The following is a 14231-nucleotide window of genomic DNA, read 5'->3' on the forward strand; positions in this document are numbered from 1 at the left end:
ATCTATTTCTGATTTAGAAAGTTGTTCAAATTTGTGCATGAGCATAGAAATTAACATCACCTTTGAGCGAAGCATATCCACCCCTCAAGTCATATCATTATTGGAAAAGTACATCCTTCTGAAAAAAAAGAGTACTCCTGTTATTTTCCCATTGTGTCTATCACAAGAGGCTTGAACCTGTTCGTGGGATTCAAAAATAGGCTTATCAGTGCCAAAAATGACACTTGAGTGGGAAACTGGATGAAGAGGCACTTGATCTTTCTCAACAGAGACCTCCTTCAGGATGCTCACTGGAGGCATCTGTGAACCCCTTTGTGTGTTTTCTGCCCTTTAGGGAACTCAAAGTTGGCATTCCCGTCACTGATGAAAATGGCACTCGGTTGGGAGAATCGACCAGCGCTGCAAAGCAAGCCATCACGCAGGTGGTCATCTCCAGGATCCTCATGGCAGCCCCTGGCATGGGTGAGTGAACTTGGTATTCTGCCTTGTAGTTCCTACCAAGCGTCTGTGTTTCAGTAACCAAAAGCAGCAAACAGCATTCCACTTTGTGAAATTACCTTCTGATGGTGGAGCCAGCAACTGACCAAGTAAAGAAAATACATGGTATAAATGAGACATCCTTTACCTAAATGCTTGGGGCTTTCAGAAGTGTCCCAGATTTAGGATTTTTTTTGGGTTTGGAATATATATATATATATATACACACACACACACACACACACACACACACACACACACACACACACACACACACACATACATACATACATACATATATCTTGAGGACAAGGCCCAAAGTTAAATTTAAAGTTTATTGGTGTGGCATAAAAATAATTTTATGCACTATTGCTAGTGATTTCATGTACTCAACAAACATTGTATATTGTCAGCAGAGAGACAGGTGCTTGCCTTGTGTGAGAGGTGTTCTGCACAGGCAGCTGCAGCTGGAGGAGAGAAAGGGTTTTCGAGGGCTGAAAGACTGCAGCCAGCTACTGTAGCATTCCACACTCTAACCTATAGTCTGAGGAATAGAACCATGCACAGTTCAAGCATGGTAACTCTGTGAATGTGGGTGCTGTGGGAGATTAGAGGAAAGGGCTGCAACAGTGGTAAACAGAGATGGTTCGGGAGGCTATCTCAGCATCACAGGCAGCAGCAAACCATAGCTAGCTGGACCCGAGCAATGTAGTGGAGTGATGAGCAAATACTTCCTACTGAAGTTCTCCCTGGAGCATGGGACAATGCTGAGGACAGCTATGAGAAAATGTGCCCCTGGCAGCTACTCTGTTATTTATATGGTGTGGGGTCAGCATAAGCAGAGGGAACAGCTGTGTCCTGTTAAGACCCTTCGAGAACCTCCTGTCTCCCCAGTGGGCTGCTCAAAAGGCCTGGAGAAAGTTCTCAGACACTTAGAATCAAAGGGCCTGGGAATGGTGGCATTGTCTGCAGGAAAAGCAAAGAAAGAAACCCAGGAACTAATGCGCTTGAATTTCTCCACCTACGCTGGGTGGAAACAGCACTCAGCTCTCAGAAGATGTTCTCACGTGGAGCATGGCTGTCAGCTGCTGTCAGGTTTGCATGCTGATATTTTGGCTACCGTCAGATGAAGCTCTGAGCTGGCTAGTTTTAATGAGTGACAAAGGTTGAAGGAAAGCACAAAAAAGAAAATGTAGGCGCATTCTTCAGCCAACCCTGTATGTATGCAACTCAGCATCTAAAGAGTCAACCAACCTTCAGAAAAGAAAAGACAGGTGCGCTGAACACATTCAGGCCTTCTTGCTGTCCTTCACAATAGTGTGTAACTATTTGCACATCATTTATGTTGTACTATATGCTACAAGTCACCTAGAGATTATGACACCTATGCAGGCTGAGTATCCATGCACTTTGCATCACAAGGAGCCCTGGACCCAGTCCCCTGTACATGCTGAGAGAGACAAGCAATGATGCTACTGCATTTCAGCCAACTAGGGGAGATCACTGTTATCTCACTGAACACAGGAGCCCTTCTGTATACTATGGGATGCCAGTGTGCTCTATGAAGGTATTTAGGAAACCACAGTCCTGCAACCTACAGAGACTCCATGGAGCTCAAGATTAGCATGCCAAAGAGAAGGCTATGGAACCTCAACACACCTCCTGAGCCTTGATTTCCAGGCTTCCTGAAAACAGTGCTGCACCGCAGCTTCCGCTCAGCTCCAGCTCTGCATTTGCTTTGGTCTGAGTCATTCCTGTCTTTGAGATGCCCTCCTCCCAGAGTCAGCCAACTCAGCGCCCATGTTTCCAGGAACTTGGTTATTTCCAACACCATTTCATCTGTATGGAAGACCCTGCTGTCTGTGCCACTGAAACCTGTGAGAGTGGAGAGCATGCTGAAGTAGCTGATGTGTTGTTACACTGGTAAAGGCTGTGAGCTGATGAGCTGGTGCTACCTCCCACAGTACAGCCGGGTAAATGAAATGGTTCCTGTTTCAAAAATGGGGAAAAAAAGAAACCTGAGGCTCTGAGAAGATGGGTAAGTGTTCCAGGATCCCCAGCTGACAAAGCACCTTCAATGTCCTGAGCAGTTTTTAGCTGAGCCAAACCAGGATCCTTCCAGCTGCCCTCCCTGCATGGTAGACACCCAAGGAAAAGGACATTTGTTTTGCTAACAAGGGAAGAAAAACATCCCTGGTGTCTAGTATTGTGACTTCAAGGCTAGCCGTGGATTTCCCTCAAAGATTCCAAAATTTCTGGCTATTAGACAATAATAACATTTAATCAGTTCACTTTCTACTTAGAAAAATATTTCCATTGAATGAATCTGTGAAGCATGTCAGGATAATTCAATACTTACATATGATGCATTAACAACCAGTAGACCTAAATGTAATCATTTAAAGATTGCTACAGTAGATTTCATTCTACCAATGTAAAACGAGCCTAAAAGTGACACAGCTTTCTATCAGATTGTTACAAGAGACTCAGATGAAAACAGGCAGTACGTGGAGACTTACATGGCCATGTCTTTTTTACAGCCATCCCTCCATTTATCATGAACACCTTGGAAAAGAAAGCCTTTCTGAAGGTAAGACGCATTCCTCTGTTGTCATTTTGTAAGTCCTCTTTCTTCTTTTTCTTTTCTTTTCTTTCTTTCTTTCTTTCTTTTTTTTTTTTCAGACAAGGTTTCTCTACATAGTCCTGGCTGTCCTGGAACTCACTATGTAGACCAGGCTGGCCTCAAACTCAGAGAGACTCACCTACAATTGCCTCCCTGTGTGCTGGGATCAGAGGTGTGTGCAGCACTGTGGCTGTGAGTCCTATTCCTTGCTCTTCAGACTTCACACTGAGCAGGATGGTTAGTGACTGACTGTAAGTGCCCATGCTTACTTGCTGGGCCAACATTAGCTGATGCGGCTGGCTTGACTGGACTGAGGCTATGACAAATTTATTGAGAGCAATCAGACTTTTTATGTCCTCATCAGAAACAGGATATAGTGACAGGTGCCAGGATCAATACAGTTGTAGTTGCCAAGGTACAATGACATTTGCAAGCTAAAAAGGGCACAACAATTGTCCTTTCAAACTTCCATGCTTCCTTGACTTCCGAGGGAGCATACAGAGAAACACAAAGTGGCTTTAACATTTCGCTGTCTGAAGGAGTGCCTTCGTTTCTCAGAAACTGAAAGGCATACAGTGCCCCAGGAGCCATGGACTCTAACCTGAAAACACTATGATGCATGCCTCCCAAGGCAGATAGGCCAGGCCAACTTCATGACTGCTGCGAGTGACAACTTGAAGGTCAGTTTCCCTTAGACAGTCACAAAGTTGCTTCTAAAAACATCTCTCCACTCGGGTATTTGTACATGAGACTTCGGCTGCGGTGAGGCGGTGACTCCACCCAGTCATCTGCTGTATGCTTAGCTGGCTCAAAGTGAAAAGATGGCGATGACTTTGGGATGTGGGAAGTTGCTTATCTGTAACATTGGGAATGGAGAGATCTGGAGTGGTCACTTCATAGAACATTGAATTTAGTATTTCTCTTTGGTAGTCATATCTAAAAATTTAATAACCTATCAACTGTTTCCCTGAAAACCTGGAAATAATTACATAAGAAAGTGTGTGTTGCTGCGTGTGCCATCTCTGTACCCTCCAGATTGTGTTTTGCAGCTTCCAGGATTAGCCCAATGGGGATAGAGTGGGATAAGACCACTCTTTCCTATCATGGTGTGTGGGGAGACATACTTAGAAGCAGAGGTCCTGGCCCTCCCTGGAGGAGTGGGTGTACTGTGAACACGGCAGCTCCCTTGGGGTGGACCATTTGAGTCTTAAAAGTGGAACTGTAAAAGCCAGGGAGTGTCAGAGGTTTTGGGGTGAGGTCATGATGTATACCCATAGATCCATGTATACCACTTAGGCCCCAGTAGGAAGAGGAAGGCCAAATGACGAGTGGACGCTTCATAAACATTCTCCCTGTATAAGCCAAGGAAATGCACTGGGAAGAAAGAGTGTGAGCACCCACTGTGCCTCTGTATCAGCAGGGAACTCTCAACCATGCTCTCAGAACCTCTGGGGACATAGAGGTTCTGTCACTTTACTGTGGTGATATGCGGTAGTGTCAAGAGTCTCTGTGTAGGGACAAATTGTCTCTTTGTTCTTGGAGCATTGCCAGAGGCAATCCTCCAGCTTCTCCAGAAAGTGCCACACTTCTGACAGCCTCAGTCACAAGTTAACAAAATGGCGAAACAGTAGCCGGTGCTTAAGCAGTGAGCTTGTCGATGCCCTAGTAGATCCCTCAGGTCTCAGCTACCTAGGGTCACCCACAGTCCTAATATACTAAGTGGAAAATTCCAAAAACCAGCAATGCATATGTTTTCAATTGTGAGCCTTTCTGAGGGGTCCTCTGCATCCTGTCCAGGATCCTGTCTCAGGAATGTGAATCAGCCTATTGGGCAGGGTATCCACGCCGCTCACGTTATCTGCCTGTTAGTCACTCTACAGCCACCTCGCTTATGTCAACTGCCGTGATTTCATAGAACTTGAATCTAAGGGTCCCTTATTTTATGTAGTAATGGCCCAAAGGGGCAGTAGTGATACTGGCAGCTTCATTATACTGTCTTGTATCTTACTCTTAGAACTAATAATTGTGTTATTAGCTATTGCCAATTCCTAAAAATGTCTCTGTTCTATAGTAAACTTGGTCATAGGAAGGCATGTATAAGCAGAAACATAGTACATGCCAGGCTCATACATCCAAGGTTCCAGGTAACCACTTGGGGGCTTGGATACGGGGAAGTTGCCACCTGGAACAGAACGGAATTGTGTCCTCCCTTGACATTTAACCTACTTCAATAGGTTATTGTTTTGAAGATGTGTGAAAAGATTTTACTAAAGTCTTTTTCTAGTGCGAAGTTTAGGAACGGTTGTCTTCCACAGTTATGTTAACTGACACCGAGCTTCCACCTGTAAACTGCCAAGTGATGACATTTATATGCAGTTTGCAATCAGAGATCTCCATGGCTTTCAGATGATCTGAAAACAGATCCACGTGTCCTCCTGTCATTCTCTGCTTGACTAACAGGAACAGATTCAGACTGTGAGGGAGGAAAACCTAACAACATGAATTGAGCCCAGGGACTTAAGTCTTGGGGGCAGTGGGGTGATAAGGGGACTTTCCCAACGAGCCAGTCAGTGTCTGGGGCTGTTCGCTGTCAGCTCTCGATCTGGGACGGCACCAAGTCTTTATCAAATGCACTGAGGTTATAGATTCACCCAATCCACCATTTCACTTGCTTGGACCTCTCTTAAGGCACTGTCATAGATAACTCTGAAAATGACAGAGAATTGAGGACATACTAAATAAGGCAAATTCCCCTTCGGCCAACAGCTAGTAATGTCAGCCTTTAAAAGCAAGACAAAGGCTGGAGACATGGCTTAGTGGCTAAGAGCACATGCTGTTCTTGCTGAGGGCTCACATCCCTTTCCCAAGCCCCACACCCTGTAACTCCAGCTCCAGGAGATGCAGTGACCTCTTCTGGCCTCCTGGGGCATCGATACGCATGTGTATCCATATACAGAGACACAAACACAATTAAAAATTATATATATATATATATATATATATATATATATATATATATATATATATATATATATATATATATATATTAAAGCATGCCTAGATTTCTAGTCTTGGGTTTTGCTGATTGTTTGTTTTTCTGGCACAAAAGTAACAGCTTTTGCAAGAAAAGAATGGTAAAGGTTAGTCCTTTGACCCACAGATAATGGTCACTAGGATTTTGTAGGTCACTAAGGAAAGTCGGCAGGGCCACTTTCAGTAGCAGCATCATTCTGTGTAAGCTTTCCTGGTATCACCCCACACCCAGTTACCAGTAAACCCCTGATGCTTGTTATGTAGGGCCACCCACAGTCAAATCATGTTAAGTGGAAGAGTCCACAAACAAGCAATGCATGAGTCACAATGCAGCCTGACAGTGGCGCAGAAGCTGAGACTCTCATCACTTTTTGGAAGGACACTATTCAGAGGAATTGGCTCCAGGCCTGGACATAGAGCACACTGGCTGTTGACGTGTGTCTTTACCATGGCTCAGAATTACATCACTTCATAAGCTTGCATCCCTCTGATGGAGGAGAAACAGCCATGGGGAAACCTGAGACATGAAGTCAGTATTCCAATGTATTTATTCATGCCTTTGAACTCCTGGGGTCTTGGTGTTGGGATGGTTACCATGGTTACTCTTATCTTACCATGACAGACACTGGACAGAGCGTCTAGTTAGTCATACTGCACATCTTTCTGGCTGTGATAGATGAAACTCCCTGTTTGTCTATATCCTGGCACATGAAAGGCAGGCACTGAGTGAAACAAGCACTCCAGTCACCATGGCCACATTGTCCTAGACGTCTACGAACTTAAAAAGGCAAACTTGTCATGGTCTTATCCAACCTCGTCTTTTTTAATTTTTAAAAATATGCTGTTGTTGTTGTTTTGTGTGTGTATGGGGGTGGGCACACATGTGCAAAAGCACACATGTGGAGGCCAGAGCACAACTCTCTGAAGTTGCTTCTCTCTCTTTTTTTTTTTTTTTTTTTTGGTTTTTCGAGACAGGGTTTCTCTATGTAGCCTTGGCTGTCCTGGACTCACTTTGTAGACCAGGCTGGCCTCGAACTCACAGCGATCCACCTGCCTCTGCCTCCCAAGTGCTGAAGTTGCTTCTCTTTCTATCTTTATGTCATTTTCTGGGATCGAACTCAGGTTGCCAGGCTTACACCGGAAGCATTGTTACCCACTGAGCCATCACTGCCCTCCGCCCAGCCTCATGTATGGTTTGCAGCATGACTTGCCTCCATGCCCCTCTGTAGTTTGGAAGCATGCCACCTCATTTATTCTTCCCTCAGAAGCCCTTCATCATGACCCCCCAAAAGGGGCTGCTGGCTTTGGGATGCTGGTGGCAAGGCGTAAAGACATGCCCAGAATAGTTAAGGAACATTCCATGAGCCTCCCTAGCTACAGGGAGTCTGGCTGTAACTGCATTCCTTCCAGTTCCAATAGAGCACGTTGCTTTGCAATAGTCAAGGCTCAGGGTTCCTGAAGGAACCTTATGTACTTCAGCACTCACTCCCAAGTTCAAGGTTGAGCCACACATACCTACCACTCCCAAGTTCAAGGGTGAAGTTCTACATATTATCTTTGTGCTTGGGGCTTGTTTAATAGTGTGAGCATCATTCAAACACACACTGGGACAGAACGTAGCAATGTTCCTCTTTGGAGTTTGAAGCATTTTCTCGCTGTTTTTGGAAGTGCAGATTTTTCTGTGATGATCGACAACTCCTCTACAAACATGAAAGCGAATTGAACATTCTCGGCTTTTTAAACAGCAGTTCTTGGGGAACATTCAGCATGACTCATCCTCCCCCACATCTTAGCTTTTTCCAAGTGAAGGGCTGGGAAAAACACTCCAGCTATCAGCAGGTGACTCATGAAAATCCCTGAAGCTAGACAAAAGTTCACCTCCTAAATTACAGCATCGCCTTGAACAGTTAGCTATCCCAGAGGATGCCTGGCACTTTCGTCGGGTTTAAAATCAATAGGTTTAGACCCTGAAGTCACTCTTAGGATTTTTGATTCTGGATCTTTTGTGTCTCTGATAACGGGCTGCTATGTGTGCTCGGTAGCTGTTTGGGATTGTTTGTTTGCTAATGGACTTGAGTGTGACATTCTTTACTTAGTCTCGAGCCCTTTGCCTGATGCCTGGGGTAAGCAGTGTTCAGTACCAGAGTCACAGAAGCAGGAGATGAGCCTTGCCCTTGGTGTATGAATGAGATGCAGGACCAGTGGCCACAACACAGGAGATGGAGCTTGGGGCAGCAGAGAATGCAGAAGAGCTGTGGCTGGCATAGACTCACAAAGGACCAGGTGTCATCCCGGGTTCGGTAGTGAGAACAGAGCATGGCTTGGTGGGGACTTGTGGGTGGTTGGGTTATACAGAGGGAATTGATTCTACCCTCTATGAAATGAACTCCCCATGGTGCATGGAATCTAAGCCTAAAAACTCAACTACAATAAGAAAATATCACTGAACACAGAGTTTGGGCAAATACTTCTTTCTTTTTTTTTTTTTTTTTTTTTTTTTGTTTTTTTTTTTTTTTGTTTTTTGAGACAAGGTTTCTCTGTGTAGCCTTGGCTGTCCTGGATTCACTTTGTAAACCAGGCTGTCCTCAAACTCACAGCAATCCGCCTGCCTCTGCCTCCAGAGTGCTGGGATTAAAGGCATGTGCCACCACACCCGGCTCAAATATTTCTTGAATGCAGGACCAAATGGAAAAAAAAAAGGAAAAGAAAAAGAAAAATTAGACTACTCCAAAACAGTTTTAAATTCTTTCAAAAACTACAGAAGAGACCCACTAGGGGAGACAAGTGAAACCCACAAGGGGAGACAAGTAGCAAAGCAAGCTGTTTTGGTAAGAAGGTAAGTCCAGTGGTGGTGGCGCGCCTTTAATCCCAGCACTTGGGAGGCAGAGGCAGGTGGATCTCTGTGAGTCTGAGGCCAGCCTGGTCTACAAAGTGAGTCTAGGACAGCCGTGGTTACACAGAAAAACTTTGTCTTGAAAGAAAAAAGAAAGAAAGAAAGAAAATCAAGAATTTTTAAATCCAAAATTGGACAGAGGATACAGCAAAAGCCTAACTAAATATAGACAGCACATAGAAAATGCTTGGGATTTCTTAGTCACTGGAGAAATTCAAATTAAAACCACATGAGCTGCTATGAAATACCTGCTGGAATGGCTCCAGCTAAGGAACTGGTAGCGTGTAAAATAGTGCAACCACTTTGGAGAGTATTTTTAGCCATTTATATAAACATATGCTACAGTGCAATCCAGCCATTTCACTTCTAAGGGTTTTCCTAAAAGAAATGAAAGCAAATATCCATAAAGAAGAAAATTTACCACAGCTTTGTTTATAGTATCCTCAAACTGGAAACAGCCCCAGAGTCAACAGGAAAGTGTGCCAGCACAGTCAGTACTTACCTTGCCAATGAAAAGTAATGAATTACTGATGCATGCAGCAGCATGAATAATTCCCAAAGCAATGACACAGAAACGTAGATACTATATATAAAATCCTAGATCCGGGCCTGGGGGTGCACACCTGTAATGCCAGCCATTGGGAGCTGGAAATAAGAAGAGTAGTTCGAGGTTATTCTTGGCTCTATAGTGAGTTTGCTTAAGCCAGCCTGGTCTACGGGAGACTCTGTACAAAAAAAGTAAATTCAAACTCAAACCCCAGGAAGCATAAACTAGTCTATAGTGAGATCAGAGCTACAGTTTTTCCAAGAAAGGAATCCCAAAAGGCACAAGGACCAAGGAGTGCATTTGCATTTAAGGTGATAGATAGGCTCATTATTTTTATTGTGATGACATCATCAGAACTCTGCATATAGGTCACAGGTTACATTGTATACTCTAAAGATGTGTAGTTGATTGTGTGCCAATAAATTTAATGGGAAAGGAGCCATTGAGGAAAAGGAATTGAGATTCATGTTAACATTGAGATACACAGCCATGTCACCATGTATCCTGAGCATTTTCAGCCTGAAGATACATAGCTTCTAAACTTAGTATGTTCTCTTCAGTTCACCTGAAATTTTTTGTGTAATATACCTGATAAGCAAGACATGTCCCAACCCTGAGGGGTTGTGTATATGTAGTAAAAGGTCCTCAGTTCACCCATCCTGGGCCCCAGACCAAATTCTCTTTGAGGAACAGGCAGGATGGGGTAGTGGAGACAGTCAGGGGCACAGCTGATGGTGGCTTGGTTTTGCAAGCAAGTCAGAATTCTCCAGAATCCTTCCTCGTCATTATGAAGAGCTCTCAACCAAAGCCAGCCAGAAGTTTGTGTGTGTCCATGCTGAGGTGACACACAAGTGCACTCTTGGATAAGTCTGACTCTGTTTACTTAGGCAGACAAGAAGCCACTAGAGATGAGAGCCTGCTCTTACAGGCTCAAGTTTATCCACACTTACGAGCTCACTCAACAGCCTGCTGTCCCATCCCCATGACTGGGTACCATCCTGGGCTCTTTGGTGAGAAATTTTCATCTCCCTGTAAAAATCCCTCATTGGATAATCAGTTATTTGCAGAGAGATGGGGGACCATATATGTTGAAATCATATAGCCCAATGGCCTGAGTTTAGAATGGGTGCTAATGAGTACACAGACAGCCTGGCCCAAGGATATACTTCTTAAAATGTATCCTGTCTTTAAGTGGCACGTGATAATAGTTTCCTTTTTCAATCTCTTAGGCTAAGGCATGGCCTGTGTGGGTTGGTTTCATTTTGATGACATTTTCCCCTTCCTCTTCGTTTCCTCTTTTCCTCCCTCCATGTTGACCCTCCCGATGATCCCATTCACCAAAGGAGTCTCCTTGGGCACCAGGGTATGCCTTCTATGCACGTTAGCTTGCAACAGCTGTGTGACTCAGAATTGAGGTGTCTGATTGTGAGTCCCAACCAACTCACAACTCTCTCGCAGAGACATCTGTGCTCTCACTTAGATAACCCTGAATCTCATCACACTTTATATTGTATATTTTCCTTTTATTAAAAAAAAAAACTAAATATCTAACAATGTCTACGTTCTCAAATATCAACCTACTCTATCATTGTCTAGAAAGATAGTTAATTCCTGAAATAGTTTTAACCTACTGACAGCAACATCCGTGAAAGAGAATGTGCAACTGGGTGGGGAAGATGGTGTGTGCTAGGCTCCTCCCACACGCCACCATTGTCCTGGGTTCCTGGCTTGTCTGCAGTCTCACGCTTAGAAGGACTGTCGTTTTGCATCCTAACAAAATCCGGGCTTTGCCTGCTGTTTACACCCAGTTGGTCAAGGCTGGTGAGGCAGAGATTTAGAACTAGTTCATGTCTTTTCACATATGTATGTTGAGTTCCTTGCCTCTCTAGCAACAGATAAACCATAAGCAAATGCTAGCTAATGCTACCTAGCTGGCCCCCTACCTCGAGAACAACACATGGGGGGAACAGTGGCTGCTGCTTGGTTTTGCACGACAGGACTAACCCTGTGGCAGCGTTGCCCCAGATCTTACTAATCCCTGTGCATTTGGTCTTCTACATTATGGATGCTGTTTAGTCAGCAGAGGAAACTGTCTTGAAGACCCACATGGAAAATGTTCACACTTGTGTATTTCTCAATACAGAGGTTCCCATGGATGAGTGCACCGATTCAAGTCACATTGGTTGGCTTTTGGTAAGTGGACATTAACCTTAAAAAAAAAAAAAATAACCTTCTACTGTTATTGTTGTGCATGTAATTTATTCACTAGGTGTGTGCATCCTGTAATCATAGTAGTCAGCAGAGAAATTGCACTTATACAGTTAATGTTTATACCTATGGGAGGTTGGGTGACACAAGAGCAGAGTTTTGAAGTGACACCAGCCCAGAATGCCTGGAAGTTGTGGCTCCAATAATTAGAAAGATGAAATTGTCTGTACAGGAACCTATACATTTAGCTATTTGGGGGTTCTTGTGTAAACTCCAGCTACCCCTTTGGTTTTGTTGCTTTTGTTTGTCATGTAGGTGGTTAAGTGTATTTGTAAGGCAATCTTGTGCTTGAAGGAAAGAGAAAGCGGTTGTCACTAAAATGCATACAGAGGGGAAAGGAAGCCGAGCAGAGACCACTTCAGCCTGCTGACCTGTCCCTTCTGCTTTGTGTTTTAAGTTTGGTGTTCGCCACCCCCCTGTGCTGTGCTCTGTTTCCTCAGAAGAGGTAGGTGGTGGGTGTTTGTTTGTTTGTTTAATACTTTTGTCAATTTTGACCCTAAAGATGAGCCTGAGTCCCAAGTACAGCCATTTGATTTCAGTAGTAAGAAATCAAGACTCTCAAAGGGCCAGGGAAGCTCATGCTTCTGAAAGGAAGAAACTGGGAGGACTAGCTCTGACGTGTGAGACCTCAAGACTCGCTCTACCCAGGTCTTTCCTGCCCCTACCGTTACATTTGAAAACATTTCAGCCTTTGTGAGAGAAAGTCAGGCTACCTGCTGCATACTTTGCTTCTATGGCCTTTAGTGTGACCACAGGCAAGCACATCTGTAGTGTTCGTGCACTGGTATGGATTTCTTGACCATAGCTCTGTTCCTGGGGTGGGGACAGGGAGCTGTTTGTAGCCCAGTGTTGTGGTCATATGGGCTAGTGAGTGTCATTGCTGGGTGCTCTTACCAGCGGTGAGACCTTTTCAGCTAGAAATAAGAGGTAAACAGGCTTTGCAATTGGCTTCTTCTGGTTCTTCGTGAGTTCTGAAGAGAGCTTGATGCTCGTTTTGCAACCATGTGCAACCTTTCTGGTGTGTTTCGTGCACCAGCCCTGGATCTCTGAACCTGTGTCCTCTCCCTGCTCTTCTCAGTTGAGGCCCCCCATCTTTGCTCACATGATAACCTTCTTCCTTGTCCCAGTTCCATGTCTGTGACCAGCTTGGAGGATGAGTTACAAGCCAGCATCCGAAAGAGTCATCCTGAATTACAGCGTGTGTACTTCAACAAGGGCCTGTGAAGCCAAGATCGAGCCGTGGAGGGTCCGCCTGCCATCTGTGAACCTCCCGAAGCCACAGCAGCGAGGAAATGCGGGGCAGGGCATGCGTGATGGGGCACTCCCAGCTCTAGAAGCCTCTGTGAGATCTATGTTAGAGTCAAACTGCCAGTCAGGAGCCTGACATTTGAATCATGTTGTAATTTACAAAAATACCCTTCTGGTAGATTTTAATGACACTTTTTTTGTTTTCAAAGCCCCACCTGGAGCTTTCGAAAGCACTGGCAGACATAGCATAGGTGCTCAGTTACACGCTCAGTAAACGCTGCTCATCAATCATTGGAAAGGTTGCCTGTTTGACTCCCGGATTTAATTTCTACTTCTGTCCCACAGAGGTCTCAGCAGTAAATTGGAAAAACACGAAAGGTCTAAGACTAAATATTCAAGCGTAAATACTAAGGGAACTTTGCCTCCAGTTTGGCAATGGATCAGCCCAAAGTAGATGGTGATAAGAACTGAGGTTCAGAGCGTAAACACTCCATACACCTCCTCGCAGTCAGCCACAGACCAGGGTGGCAAGCCTTCCTTGCGGTACTGGATTCTCTTGGTTAATTTTTCAGTTTGTTTAGTGTTCTTAAAATATTAATCGTACCTCAAAGGTACTTTATGATCATGAATTTCCACCAAATGAACTGAAATGCACATGTCAGGTCTTAGGGGTGTACTCAGTACCGGTGCAATGTGACTGGATGAGTCTGGTTCTTTCAGAAGTGAAACCACGGTTCTCAGTCTGCGCCCCACCCTGTTGGATGACCCTGAAGCTCTGTGGCTTGGTGGCTTGTCTGTCTACATTCTCTCTAGTGATGTCATCACCTGTGATGTGTTCAGTGTCACGTTGGAAGTCTGTGGATGTTCCATGTCGTAGATAAGCCACTTGTGACACTGAGTGTAAATCATTGTAATTCGGAGATTTGTAAGTGAAAAGTTTCTGTAGATCTGCCCTCCCCCATAAAGAAGAAATGGTGTGCCTTGGGTCTGTGTTCTCTTGTCTCCAAAAGGAAGGATGGATCTGAAGCTCTCAGCGCTCCCCAACACTGCTGGAGTCTTCTCTAGAGTTGAATGCCAAACCACTTGAAATGCAGTTGTTTCCCATGGCATTCTGGCCTTGGACGAGCCTTGGTGCCTTTAGT

At 44.6% G+C, this 14231-nt stretch overlaps 1 protein-coding gene across 5 annotated transcripts in view; it reads left to right on the plus strand.

The window, feature by feature from the left end:
- The window catches only part of Sfxn1 (sideroflexin 1), a 38906-nt gene extending 25555 nt beyond the window's left edge, over positions 1-13351 (plus strand). For all 5 annotated transcript variants that reach the window (XM_051171436.1, XM_051171451.1, XM_051171463.1 and 2 more), the window contains exons 7-11: positions 335-462; positions 3018-3067; positions 11717-11766; positions 12239-12286; positions 12969-13351. In XM_051171436.1, the coding sequence (XP_051027393.1) occupies positions 335-462; positions 3018-3067; positions 11717-11766; positions 12239-12286; positions 12969-13065 (373 nt within the window). In that variant the 3' untranslated portion in view covers positions 13066-13351. The remainder of the gene's footprint in view (positions 1-334; positions 463-3017; positions 3068-11716; positions 11767-12238; positions 12287-12968) is intronic.
- Positions 13352-14231: the final 880 nt, after the last annotated feature.

This window comes from Acomys russatus, chromosome 3, assembly GCF_903995435.1.
Source record: "Acomys russatus chromosome 3, mAcoRus1.1, whole genome shotgun sequence".
NCBI lineage: Eukaryota > Metazoa > Chordata > Mammalia > Rodentia > Muridae > Acomys > Acomys russatus.